This window comes from Ochlerotatus camptorhynchus, unplaced genomic scaffold (assembly GCF_037179485.1).
Source record: "Ochlerotatus camptorhynchus isolate MF236.1 unplaced genomic scaffold, CSIRO-AGI_Acam_v1.1 ptg000898l, whole genome shotgun sequence".
NCBI classification, from domain to species: Eukaryota; Metazoa; Arthropoda; class Insecta; order Diptera; family Culicidae; genus Ochlerotatus; species Ochlerotatus camptorhynchus.
Genome location: NW_027041351.1, coordinates 648 through 14,922, shown reverse-complemented (window position 1 = coordinate 14,922; position 14,275 = coordinate 648). Strand labels below are relative to the sequence as shown.

The 14,275-nt window shown below is 39.9% G+C and overlaps 1 protein-coding gene across 1 annotated transcript; it reads right to left on the bottom strand.

Moving 5' to 3' along the window:
* Positions 1 to 6,354: 6,354 nt before the first annotated feature.
* On the bottom strand, positions 6,355 to 7,266 carry LOC135715424 (peritrophin-1-like). Its single transcript, XM_065238703.1, has 2 exons — positions 6,755 to 7,266; positions 6,355 to 6,679 (listed from the first exon to the last, which is right to left on the bottom strand). Exons 1-2 carry the CDS (start codon positions 7,259 to 7,261, stop codon positions 6,458 to 6,460), a joined length of 729 nt encoding a protein of 242 aa, XP_065094775.1. The 5' UTR covers positions 7,262 to 7,266; the 3' UTR covers positions 6,355 to 6,457.
* Between the last annotated feature and the right edge of the window lie 7,009 nt (positions 7,267 to 14,275).

Genomic DNA, 14,275 nt, shown 5'->3' with positions numbered 1-14,275 from the left:
TTCAAGCCAGCGACATATAAATAGAGGAGAATGATTCTTTCTTGAGACAAAGATGGATTCAATGCATATGCAGACTATCAATATGTTCTTGAATTTACCCCAGACTTTACAAATGTCTCAATCATGTTTTAATTATCTTCTTTAATAATTTGATATCACACCACTCACACCCATTCCTGGTGGAAATCAATTGCTACCAACTTGACAACAGACTGAGACAAACAAATATACATTTCCAACTGTCTTGCGCTTCCAATCAATCATATAATCATAAGCTTGTTCCAACATGTCCACATTTATTCCCAATTGTTGCAGTGATGGATTAGAAGAAATTTATATTCAGTGGAAACTTCGGTTGACGGCACTGGAAGCTTTACTGAATTCGGCAGCAATACTAATTTCTGTATCTTTTATCTGTCTTTGATGTGTTCATTTAGGCATTACTACAGTATTACTCTGAATATACCCTTTGTTTACTTTCAATCGGTTTGGCACTGCCACGAGTGGCTCATTAGAGACATTTCTCGATTACTTTTTCGAAGGTACGTATCAGCTTTGGTAAACAATGCATTTGATCGTCGGTTTGGCGTAACTGGTAGCTTCCCCACGCATACTAACACCATAGGGGAAAATTTCTTCTATCTGATGGCAGTGTTAGCATGCATGGGTGAGCTACCAGTTACGCCAAACCGACGATCAAAAGCATTGTTTACAAAAGCTGATACGTCCCTTCGAAAAAGTAATCGAGATTTATTCCTCATCGGTGTAGGTGCCAGGAGTCACTGGGGGGGACGTACTGTCAAATCAGCCTACTGATCATTCTTGTATGAAACTGGTTCCAAACGTAAACAAACGCTGTAGGTTTCTTATGGCTTGTTTACGTTTGGAACCAGTTATGCGAGGTAGACGACGATTGTTCGTATTTGACAGCCACCTCCCCCCCTTGGGGGTCAGGACGTTGGATATCTGATTTTCGCCAACGTTACTCGGTATGTGTCACTTCAGGGGTTAGCATCAGTGTTATTCTTCATTGTCCTGGCTTTGACGCTCTTACTTACACGAAATTGCGCCTACTCTCAACTTAGTGTTTTTTAAAGCACTCCCACAGTTATTAGGGTAGGAATTTATAATTCGCCACATTTGCGTGTCTACTGATCCAGGATTAATTCAATTGTGAAACTGGTGGGCAATCCTAGCATTTAAATTCAATTAGATTTCAATTTTGGCAGTTGCCGCAAATCAATGAACATGAGCATGAGCATGATTGACCGCCCACGGTTGCTACTCTGTTATTGCCAGACCAGTTGTAATTACACAGAGAACCAATAGACGATGCTTGGGAGTAGCAATCATCCTGAATGTGTAAAAACTGGTGATCTCAAACTAGGCAATACCAGCACCGGCCGCGCCCGAACACAGGTCAAGAAAGGAAGGGGTAGGAATGTGTTGACGTGACACTCGCTTTGATGGAAGCCGAGAACACCTCTGCACTTCCACGAGGAATCACTGGGATATTGGGTAAGAGGGTTGGGTTTGCAGCAGGGTTCGTTTTGGTAAACGATAAGCTGAATTGATGTCCTAACAATCATATAACGCGAAGGAGCTTGGGATTGAACCCACGGTCTTCTGCTCAGTAAGCAAAAACGTTTGCCACTAGGCAGACGAGCTCCTTTTTTATCATCGAGTTGCTGTTATTACCATGTAGTAATGTTAAAAAATAAAACGATTGACGAATCTTGAATGTGGATAGGCTTGAGATTAGACTCATGATGTTCTGCTCAGTAAGCAAAACCGGTTGCTCTAAGGCCACCGAGCCCCTCATATCACATTATAGCGTTACTCAAGTTTTTATGACTATTCAGACCCGGCACCGACGACAACGAAAAGTTTTACGAAATACACGATAAACAAGCGATCTAACCATACATTTTTAATATGAAAGGATCTGGGACCACGTTTTTCTGCTCAGTAAGCAAGCCACTGCAACTGACGATTTTTGAAATCCTTAAACTAAAAGCTATGAAAGAGGCCTACATTAAGATCCATTTTCACGCGACGTTAAATGTTTCGATTTTCGCTTTACGCATGGTTCAGGTAATCATAACAAGCTATGACCGACGTGACGATTGTTTAATACCTGGTTGAACAAGCTATTCAAATGAAATTACGTTCTCGAATTTTAGTTGGCATGTAATAAACAGCAGAAATACGCGATAATTCATACTTTCAGCGGCCGGTGGCCAATCCTAAATATACCAACGGTACTGCCTACGACTACGACGGCGATTACTACAGCGACAACGACGGCGCCTACGATAACGACAACAGCGAATCTGCAACCCACCCAGCGATGCCAGATCTACGGAAATCTCCGTAGATCTACGGATTTCACAATTTTTTGCGGAAATACGGATCCGTAGGCAAAATCTACGGAATTCGGTACAGTTTCTACAGATTGTTTTTCTTCAGTGTATGTCTCCCTTCAGAATCGAATTTTACAATCTAGAGTATAATCTGATTCAAGATTTTCCAAAAGAGTTAAATTTCTGAACCTGTCCCAACTAAAATTTATATCAAAAGCTTCTTTTCAGGGCAATTATAGTCATACTAAAGAGTACAAAAAGAGAGAACCCCACTCAAATTCCTATTCCTACACAAAACACAAGCTCCTGCTGCAGTTAACAAATAACATTTATTATATAAACCCACGTAGTCCGACGTCACCATTGCGTACAACCCCAGAGGGCTGTTTCTAGTAGTTTTTCAAATGTTCTTTCTTCGATTTATCATTTAACGTAAAATAACACCTTAGAACTAAAAATATAACCTTCGACTAAAAAAAAAACCGTAGAAATCCGTAGATTTGAATAAGTCTACGGAATTGCATAGAAAAAAATCTGGCATCTCTGAACCCACCACTTGTCTAGGATAAACACCCTTGCCCGGCACCTCCACTGGTTCTTCATGTCCGCTATCTGTCACTGTTTGCAAAATATCTAATAGCAATTACCTTCCAATACCAATACTTCCTGTATTGCCATGGTCATCTGGGAGGAGGGTCGCATCTAGTGTTTTCCCCAGGAACCGTTCACGGCCACTAGCTACTGCCCGTTCAGTCTTGGGCGTATCCAGCGAGGCATTCTTCAGATTACTTACAATCTCCGACACTCAATGCAAATCGCAGGCACACTTATGCTAGTTACAAAAAAAAAATAGGCACACCCGTGCAAAGAAACGGATCAAATAAACGTCACTCTCGCGAAAGCACACCCGTCGTCGTCGAACGGCAAAAAAAAGGAATCGGTGGGCAATTTTGTGATACGGATTTCCAAAATCAACCGGGAATGCACGAATTCCACAACACCCAACTACGAAACACGTTCAGAAGCACTTTTGGTACACTTTCGTTTGAAAACACTTTTTTTTTTCAAAAATAGTTACGAGTGAACCAACATTATCACCGCGTAAATACCCTAAAATTAAAATTATCGCTCGCGATGCCGCAAATTTCTGGACCGGGAGAAAAAATCAAACAACACAGATAGCGTCAAATCTTCTGTTGCTTGCAAACATGATGAATCATGTTTTCTTTCTCGATTCTAAAACTTCTCGGAATGCGAGAAAACCACCACTCACACACGTATAACCGTCCGGGAGGCACAGTGCCAGCGCTAATCCAGCAAATGCAGCCGAAAACTATGACAGCTAATGGACGCACAAAACAGAGAAGAGACTTAAGACACAACCGTATCCAAAGGCGATCGAAACTCGACTCCTGAAAAAAATAAATAAAATATTGACTACAAACAAAACGTGACTACACTTAAGTAACATTGCAAGTTCCATGGAGGTTTTAAAGAATTTTACAAGTCTTAATCATCGTATCAACAAGATATTCTCACAAATGTATTTCACGCGGCCATTCTTCAGGATATACTTGTTTCTACTTATCTTTCTATTAGGCCTATGTCCTGTCAAACTTTCATAGCAAATCAAAACAAACGTAGTGTAGTACTAGAATTTCGACTATAATGGGGTACGTTATTTTATTTGCTTGGAACCAATAGGTTAGTCAAGTAGTGAGCCAATTTAAAATCGATAGTTTCCACCGGTTGGTGTTACTGCTACCTAACGCTACAATATATTTAAACAGCACTTCTCAGTGCAAAATATTACCTGAAAATGTTCTGCCTTGTTCGATTTTTATTCGTCTTCAATCCTTGTTGGGACCCAACCCGAGGTAATCCTGCTTGGATATCGATTTGGAAAATTCCTTTTTGATCCTTCAGATTCTTATAGTAATGTGCTTCAAAATCGAATTGGAGAAACTTTGATCTGCCACCATGCCGTCTGAACGCAAAAAAGGGCAATCACTTTATTCCCCTTCTGATGAAATTAATTTGAGCAATCAATTTGATATGCTCACGGATGATGATAATGATCCATCATCCAGACAAAATTCCACTAAACATTCTCGGCTTAATGCCAAGACAGAAAAGGTCCACCTTCAGATTTTCATGCTCATCGCATGGAATTTTTGAACTTCGTTAGATTCAAGTTTCCACTTCAAATTGGCCGTCGGGGAGAATGCCGTGTATTGACTGAAACCTTGGACGGATTCAAACGTCTTCTCAAGTATTTTTTCTGACCAGTGGTGAATCCCTGGATCAGATCAAAGATGAATTGACAAATTTACGTTCCTATTATGGTGTGTTCCAAATATGTTATATGGGAATTCCACAGATCATAAACGAGACACACCAATATAGAGAAGGAACTTATAGTCATAACCGGTACATCTACCCTAATAAACCATTTGGTCGGCACTTATACGAGATCGAATTGCAGTAAATCATTCAGGGTAAACGCACCAATAGTGGAGGTACGTTAGGAACACATTGCACTAACGTAGCTCTACTATTTTAGAAGGCAAATCTATATGCACACTTAAAAATACCTAATTTTACACGTGACGGAATCCATCTTTGACATAAAGGATGAGACGTAAACAAACATGTCATGTAAAATTAAGTGCTCCGAGACTGAAAAGTTCGGTACTCGACGAAAAGTACGTTTGATTGAGCACAATTTTATGTCAAAATTGACGCTCGTATATGTCAGTCTCAGAGCACCTAAATTCACATGATTTTTTTTAAGTGTGTGACTATCCAATGCTCGGGATAGATCTGTTTACAATTTGTCGAAAGCAATTCCAATGAGATGTACATGTTTCCTATAGTGCAAACTTAAATAACTGTTCAATAGTTTCTACATGTCTATTTTCGCACTAAACATATCAACAAACGTCAAAAACTGTTAAAAGCCATTCAAATAAAATAGAGGGTGTACCGTTTAAAATTCGCACACCCTCAATTTGCTCTAAGTTTTGATCCGTTGGGTAAAATTAATTGAAAATTTGCGTAGGCGTAGTTTAATGTGTATTGTTTACACTTTGTGAGAAAAAACCTCGGAGATAGCATAGGCATAAGAATCTAACTAAAATTTACCTCAGCTACTTTATAGCTCATATATTCCGACGCACTTCTGGTGCACGTAGCTTTACCACACTACTTGACCTACAACCTACACAAATTTTTCGTATAAGTTTTAGTTTTCATGTTTGTATATATTCCCCCACCTTACTTTTAAGCGATAGATAATAAGAATTCAATAATGTTAAGCTAGTTTGAAAGTAGATAGATCACTAGGTAATCACACGATGATTTGCCGATTTTCTTCTGACAGGTGAAGTGACAGTAGACCTGCTTGTAGATTGCCACCGCTAACTTCACTCCGTTGCGCAAAGCATCGATACAGCGCCGCTGCATCGATGACCTGAATGAGTAGGTGTGGCGTCGCACGAAGGGCGTACGCAACAATTGCATTCGGATGATAGGATTAAATATAACTTTTTTTTTGTTGTCAATGTAAGCGATTGCACTATATCTTTAATCTTGAGGTGGGTTGGACCCTCTACATTTTTGATAAATTAGTTATATCCTCCGTTCTCACTTACCCCGTATTCTAACTTGTCCCGGTGTACCTTATATTAAGAAGTACGCATTTGTTTGGGAGAAACACAATTCAACTTGAAACAATATAACAAACAAAACTTAAGTAAAGTTATTTGATTTGAAATTTTATATTTTATTTAAGTGTCTAGAGCGCAACAAATATAAATAAATATTAACTTTTAAACTCTACACAAAATAGTTATCTGTTTGTGCTGTAAAAAATTTCAAAAAATATGTATCGCGTCGGTTCAAATCCGTTTGAATGGAATATGGTCGAAAATATTGAACTTGAATATTCAAAAGCGATTTTTGAGTTGTGAAAACCAATAACAACGTTTGTATAGAGCTTAAATAACCAATTGATTGTATTTAAGTCGTGAAATGCTGCCGAGATTCTACAGTAGACCTATTTTCAAGCAATTCACACTCGGTCTACTCAGAAGTTAATTCCACTTGACATCACTGACGCTGCTTTTGGTGCAATCGGATATGTGCTTCAGAACACAAGTTTCATGACTGCTGTCCCATTGATAGTAGAACGGACACATCTGTACGGAGAGTTCTCCGGAATCGCAGAACAAGAAAAATTCACAGATCTCTGGATGTGGAAAAAATGCATGTCCCTTGGTTGGACACTTTTCGAATTCAACAGGTGGCACATCCACCTGGAAATAATAATAAAAAAAAGCATAGATGCATGTCAATTTTGCAACTGCATAAAATGCATCACATCATATTACCAGGCAGTCAACTGCGGCAGGATCATCACAATATCGTTTTTGCTGGTTCCAATGTTGCCCCCTGGCACAAGACAGTCGAAATGGTTTCTGGTTCACACAAATATAATATTCTTCACAGTTTGTACTGCTAGGATAGAAGCTGGGAACGCTGGGATCGGTGCTTCTACAGAACTCGTCAACATCACTTGCAGCGTTGGTGGTTGTTTCTATCTCTTCAGAAGTAGCAGTCGTTGGAACGGTGGTGGTTTCTTCAGGCTCGGTAGCTACACCGCAATCAACGTCATGTTCAAAATTGCACCGATTTTGCAATGTGTCAAACAACATTCCGGCTGGACAGTTTGCACCCGTTCCAAATCCATTATCACACATATAGAAACGACTACAATCGCTAGGGTCTCCAACGAACTGACCATCCGGGAGGCCTTTGCAAATGTCTTCTTGTGGATTCTGCTGGACACAAGATATTACCAAGCAAAGTAAAAGCTCTGTTAATTGCACCAACTTCATGTTCTGCTCGTACTTTCAGACTGTATGATCGAGTGCCGAATTCTCACCTGTCTGCTTGACTGCGGTATTGGTGATTGACGATTTAAATTATAATTCATGCATTTCTGATTTTACAATACCATGCATTTCACCGGTGTTGCTAAAAATGATATCACTTATTTTTGCTAAAGCTATCATAACATGCAGATAAAAGTTCTAGGTCATGAATGATAACAAGAAGTACAGTTCATTGACAAGTTTGACTCGAATTTAAAAACTTAAAAACGTTAATGCATTTGGAGGGGCTAGCGGCAAAGTGTGTTTGTGAATCAGTTTGATAAAATGTTATCTTGACATGCTATGGAATCACCAATCGTGCTGGTAAAATGGTAAACTTGTATTGCAGTAGGGGAGAGTGGACACACTTGATCCCCTGTTTTAAAATTTTGGATACAGTTCAGCGAGAAAATCGAAAATTGATGAATTTTGTTCACAGGCTTTTTCATATATATATATTAAGTTACTTTATAAATACTCAAAAACTTTCTAAGTTCTTTTAAAGACTGTAAATTTTGGATTTGATCTTCCGTGAATGATTAGAACTAATGCACTTGCACAGAGAACTACATAGATAGTGCATGGGATTTGCTTTCCATCTTCAAAGTACAAGCATACTATTTCAATCAGCGCCAATCGCGGTTTGAGGAGGGAAGGATGATTTGTTGGATGTCCGTTGTTACTAGAGACCAAATACACCTCTGCATCTTCACGGCTCACAGTGCACTGTGATGGGACGAAATAAAAAAAAACGTGGGACATGGTCATTTCACTCCGGTGGCAGAAACGTCATCCACGAACATTTTGCTTGAAGTCAAAGTTGTTGGCTCTTTGGCTCGATTATCTGCCAATCTAAGACAGCTGATGCAAACATTGAGAAATTATGCACCGTCCACATAGATGTTTGATTTGTTGCGCGGCAAAATAATCGTGATAAATGTTCAACAAGTGCGTACATGTAGGAATTAAACATTAATTTTATTCATTTATGAATTAGGCAAGCTAATCATGAAAAATTCTTGTTTCAGTAATGATTATTCGCATAAGATTTTTTAACGCACACTTGTCTTCAATGCACATATAAACATAGCATAAAAACTGTAGGCTACAGTGGTAGCAACAATCAATACGAAACTAACGATTTTAAATTGGCTCACCACTTTAGTAGCCTATTGGCCCCAAGCAAACGATTAACGTACCCTATTCTAGTCGAAATTCTAGTACTACGCAATGTTTGTTTTGATTCGCTATGAAAGTTTGACAGATAAAATGAGGGGTTATTGGTTTTTTTCTATGTTTCAAGGGGTGAATCGATTAGCTTGGGACCGAAGAGAGTACCAGAGCTGCGTCAAAAAGTTGAGCACGTTATTTCGGGACCTTCTAGTCTTAGAGTTACCTCTATGGTGGTAGTGGCTTCAGCAACCCTCTTTCTTGGCAGAGGATTGGGTTATTTGCGACGAAACTATTGAGTGTAAATAACGTTTTGACGTTATCAAAAATGTTTATGTATTTTTTGAATACTTTATTTGAGTAGTGAAAAACTTTGATTCAGTTATAAACAATATTTTGTGTGCATTGTTAAAATCGATGAATAGCGACGCTGGTGGTGTAGTGGTAAGCGTGATTGCCTCTAACCCCAGGAGACCTGGGTTCAATACCAGTTGGCGCCGCCGGGATGTTCTGAGGTATAACATCTCTGATCAGTGGGAAGTAAGCCGTTGGTCCCCGACCCATGAGTTGATAATTCGATAGGTAGGGTCCAGGTGTGGAAGTTGTCTCCCTGGCGTCGCTAGCATTGGTGCTCAGCATGGAAAACAAGATGAACGGAAAACAAATCAAGGAAAAAAATAATAAAATTGATGAACATCTATGGAAACGTTGTAGATAAAGTTATTTTAAGAAACTTTGTTCGAAACAACAATTTTCTATCTCTTAAATGGACAAAATTGTAGGGTAAAAATGGAGTACAAACGGTGGCACCAGCCGGTGGACATACGATTTTATATTGGCTCACTACTTGACTAGCCTATTGGTCCCAAGCAAATCGATTAATGTACCCCATTCTAGTCAAAATTCTAGTACTACACAATGTTTATTTTGATTCGCTATGAAAGTTTGAGGGGTTTGTCGATTTTTCTTTGTTTCAAGGGGTGCATCGATTAGCTTGGGGCCGAAGAGAATACCAGAATTTGAGCACGTTTCTTCAGGACCTTTTGGTCTTAGAGATACCTCTATGGTAGTACCCTCTTTTTGCTCAAAGAAGCAAATCGCTCTCTTCGTTTAAAGGATTAACATCCATTTTTATAATGTTTTAACACTATCTTTAAGAGCACCGCCACGGGAGGCGCTATCTCTATCCCTATAATAAGGCTCCATCTACCTAGGTAGCTATTTTAGCTTAGCATCCTATTCTTAAACCGGTGATTCATGTTGGTTTCTATTTTGAGTTTAGCGACTTGAGCAATTTCGTTCTACCGTGTGTTGCTAAAACCAAAAACAATATAACCACGAAGAACATCGTCATAATGTTGTAATATTTCATTTTTATCGGTCGATCTATGTTGTAGCCGTGTAGTTACATCATCAATATTCCAAATGTATTGACGGCAGGTTGTTTCCCGAGGGCAGCTGATTCCATAATTTTAAGTGACGAGTAAGACATTGAAGCTGTACAGCATGTTAATTGCTAGCCAGATGGGCTAGTATAAAGGGATTCCCCAAACGTCTGGTCTAGCCACGAAGATCGTCTGGGGTGGGCTACACTCGCCTCTTTTGTTGGCTAGCTCGAGCTCGAACCCCTAGAGCTTCAAGGTCGGCTCCTGGCTTGTCGATACTAATCAGAAACATAAAACACCTATCAATCACTTTTCACAAGTTTATTGTCTCACTCACTTGTTATGTCTGCAGTGTGGGGGTATAGATTGCTGGCCAGCGATTAAAGGATTCTGCAGTGGATGGGGTTTTCGGCGGCGGATGAACGGTCTGTTCCCGGTGGATGCCGGTGCTCGACGGTTGTCACCGTGTGGCATGGCGCTGGGGCTCGATCGGGTGGTCGATGGTGGTCTCTCAATGGTTGTCGGTGTATTAACGATGGACGCTTGCTACACGGGTGCTGGCTTGTTAACGGGCGCCCTCGTGGTTTAGCCTGTAATTACTGGGTTCGGACTGGAATATGAGAGGTGGTCTTAGGGCTGGGAATTTCGCTACTGGGTTTTAATTGGGTCCTACCTGGCTCCATATTTAAGCAGTACTTGTATACTTCACTTCTTTTCCAACTTAAAGCAAACTTGACCGATCGATCTATCTAGCGCAATGGATGAAGTGAAAGAGAACCTTTAGTTCAGCTTGACCCAGTAGCTTCCGCCATGACCTAAGCTCATTCACACCTCCCTCACACTTTTCCACCACCCCCTTGTTCATAACCTTCTCCTGTTACCAACGCCCACCTTCATCCTTACTCCTTCCCGTTATGTGTTCTGTGTTATGTGTTGTTGGTGTGACTGGGTTACAATATTTAATTGGACCGTTAGTTTGGGAGTGGCTTTTCATTTAACACACATATTTACTTATATTTACATTAAAAAACAAGATGATATTGCATACAAGAAAGTGAAATACAAAGCTTAGCTCCCATGAGCGTGATTGAATTCACAATGAATATGTGTATTCCTCGCTATCCTATCTCCTGATTTCTCTGTCTCGAAATTGGAAAGTAGGGTACACCGAGCTGGAGGATCTCGGCATGCCAAAAAAAAAACGATTATCTGGGAGGAGCTGAGCGACGGTTTTAGGATTATTTCTCCACGAATCCCACGTATAGTGATTCTCAGCTTCGGCGGCGGTTTCGAATGTCCCGAAACTTGTTTACAAAGTTTGTTGCAGAAATAGAAGCCACGAATCCTTACTGCGTGCAAAAGCCTGAAGTGGCTGGTAAACTAGGATTAACTGGCCTTCCAAAATGCACCCCCGCAATCCGTCAGCTTGCATATGGCATGCATGAAAAAATCAGGATCATGGTGGGTATATAAATGGTAATACATCTTTGTCACTATATAGGCGAGGAGGTCGTGGGGAGGAAAAGTGCGGTTTTAGAGCAAATTGTAAACAAACTCGGTCGCTGTCCCATACAAAAATCCAACATGGCTGAATCATGAATTTGACACATTAGAACACCTATATGTAGTCACCTTGATCAGGATGACAGAGACAACAGCGCTGAAATCTCTTGTGTAGTTTTGTGAAACCACGTATTTACAGTCCCAAGCAGAGCGTAAAAATATTGACTGCTGAGGGTGGGTGTGAAAGCACTGCTCGATTCAATTCATTTCTCTATCCTGATCGTATGTACCAAACGGTAAAGAACGAAGCAATGAAAAAGCCAACAAAAACATACAGTCACTCACGAACAGGCGACTCATACTACTTGTCTTTGCTCACACAGCATGTAATTGAGACATTTTTCCATAGAAAATGTACACTTAGTCATCCAAAACAAGGGTTAAGTTGCTATATGGAGTTCAGAAATAGATATAGGAACCCGTATGGGGACTCCCGTGGTGGTACTCTTAGGAGGTGTGTCTTGCAGCTGCACAGATAAAAATTCTGAATTTTAATTGTGATGATAACATTCATTCACGTAGACTTGTATTTCATTTCATTTTTGTATATTTGCTACATTGCATGACATGTGTCAGAACTTTACTTTTTCGAACTGTGTCTTATTAGCAGCTAAACTCAACGTAATTTCGTTCAGCAACTTATAATCTACTGTTACATATTCAATCCATAGGGGGATCCAAGGAGATGCATAAAAAAAATTCTAATAAAGTACCTCAAAGTTTTGTTACGTTTTACTGTTTTATGACCATTTTTCCAAGTATGTACATTAGGGTGGTTTGCAGTTTCGACAAAATTGCTTGGTAAAGTATTCTAATTTTTTTAGTTTAAGTGAATGTTTGGTAAGCAAATGAATAGGACCGTTGCCTTTCCCATACATTTAACCATACAGAATTCAAAATTCTCCCGCAAACCGTGATTATGCCAGTTGTTGGGGACCTGAATTAGCTAGATGATGGAAAAATGTTCATGAAAACAGCAAAACGTAACAAAACATTGCGGTACTTTATTAGAATATTCATTAGGCATTCCCTTGGATCCCCTATGAATTGTGTATGTAACAGTAGGGTATAAGTTGCTGAACAAAATAACGTTGAGATCAGCTGCTAATGCTTGCTAACATGCAAGATACACCCCCTTAAAAATAACGTTAAAACATTATAAAAACGGACGTATCCTTAAAACGGAGAGATTGCTATTTGTTTTCTTCAGCAAAAATGTGCATTTGTCGAACATTTACACTGATAGGCAAAATAAAATGCTTACCTCATATTTTTTGAATTTCTCTTATTAATTTGGTTCAAATTAAAGTAAATACACTATAGTTTTTTTTATATCTTATTTCAAATATTCTTTTAAAGTTTCAGTAATGGAATACTAAAATAAAAGAGTTTTACTTGAAGAAAAAAAAAATGAATTTGTATTGCAAGAAAAACAGTGACAAAAAAAATTCTCCAGAAAAGATAAATTTATTTAAAAGAATAGCAAGGGGGCGACCCCGGCGTAGTGGTTAGCATACCTCTCACGCCACAGTATCGAGTTCAAATCTCACCCCTGGACAAGTCACGAATGACCCCCCAACAAACATTGAATGCTGAATAAGAGCTTATTCAGGCAAAAATATACTTCTTCAGCTAAAAAATGGCTTATTCAGCATTTATTCAGCTCACATTGTTTGTCTCTTGGCCAAGAGCGTTAAAGCGACTATAATAAAAAAAAATAAAAGAAAAGCATTTTAATAATTAATGTGGCCTCCTTTGGCCTTCAGATGGAGGCGCTTCAGCATGCTATCTGTTCGCACTCAGAGCGAACGTAATGATTTATTGTTCTGTTAGTAGTTGTGTTATTATTTTGTTAATCATCCTAACCGCTTTCCTAATCCATATGACATTCTACTAACCCCGAGCTGACCGCGGGAAATCGGTCTTCCGCAAACTAACACCATTTGTGTCATTTTAACCCCAAACCCTACTATAAACAAGCTTTGATATATTCCTGGCGATGCCTCTGGCTTGGCTTGAGCAAGGAAACACCAACAGCATCGAACGAATGATCATCGAACAAGCGACGTGCTGATTGGTTCCCGACACAGAGGGGAAAACATGGCAGCACGCATTGAATAAAGAAAAAGAAGAAGAATAGAGTATTTAACCAGTCGCCTCTCGCGCGGAGAGGATTAGTATTAAAACAACTGTATTGGAAACAACAAAGAATAAAAATTGTCGTAACTTTAGATTGTTCTCTCTCTCACAAGCCGAATCAAATAGCCTTTGTCAAGGCTCAAAAAGAGTTGGATTTTCGCTTTCGCTATCGCTGTCGCATTCGCTGTCGCTATCGTTCCTGTCGTGGCATTTTTCCTGACGGAGAAGTTGGCCAATCTGCTGGGATCCTTCCAGCCAAGGATCGCCACATTGTTCCAAGTGTCCGTGAGCGAACACTATCCACCAGGTTCGTTAGGTACTCTGGGTTTAGCTCTTCCCAGGCGCGCTCAAGGGCTTCAAAATAGATATTTTTATTGGTAACACCAGTTTTATCAACCTTGGGATCGAGCATCGCCCACAAATTCTCGATGGGCTTGAGGTCCGGGCTTTGTGGTGGCCATTCCAGCGGATTTATCTGACAAGACCGCAAGAAAGACTTGATCTTCTAGGCACTAGGCAGTATGCTTCGACTTGTTGTCCTGCTGAAATACAAACTTCTCTTCAAGACCCGTCGGGATCAGCGAAACCTCCAGATTTTCCCGCAGGATGTTGATGTAGGAATCTGCCGTCATTATCCTCCTCCATGCTTCACCGAGCCTTGGATGTGGTGCTCCTCACCCAATCTGCACCACATACGAACTCACCACTTTCGGTTAAACAG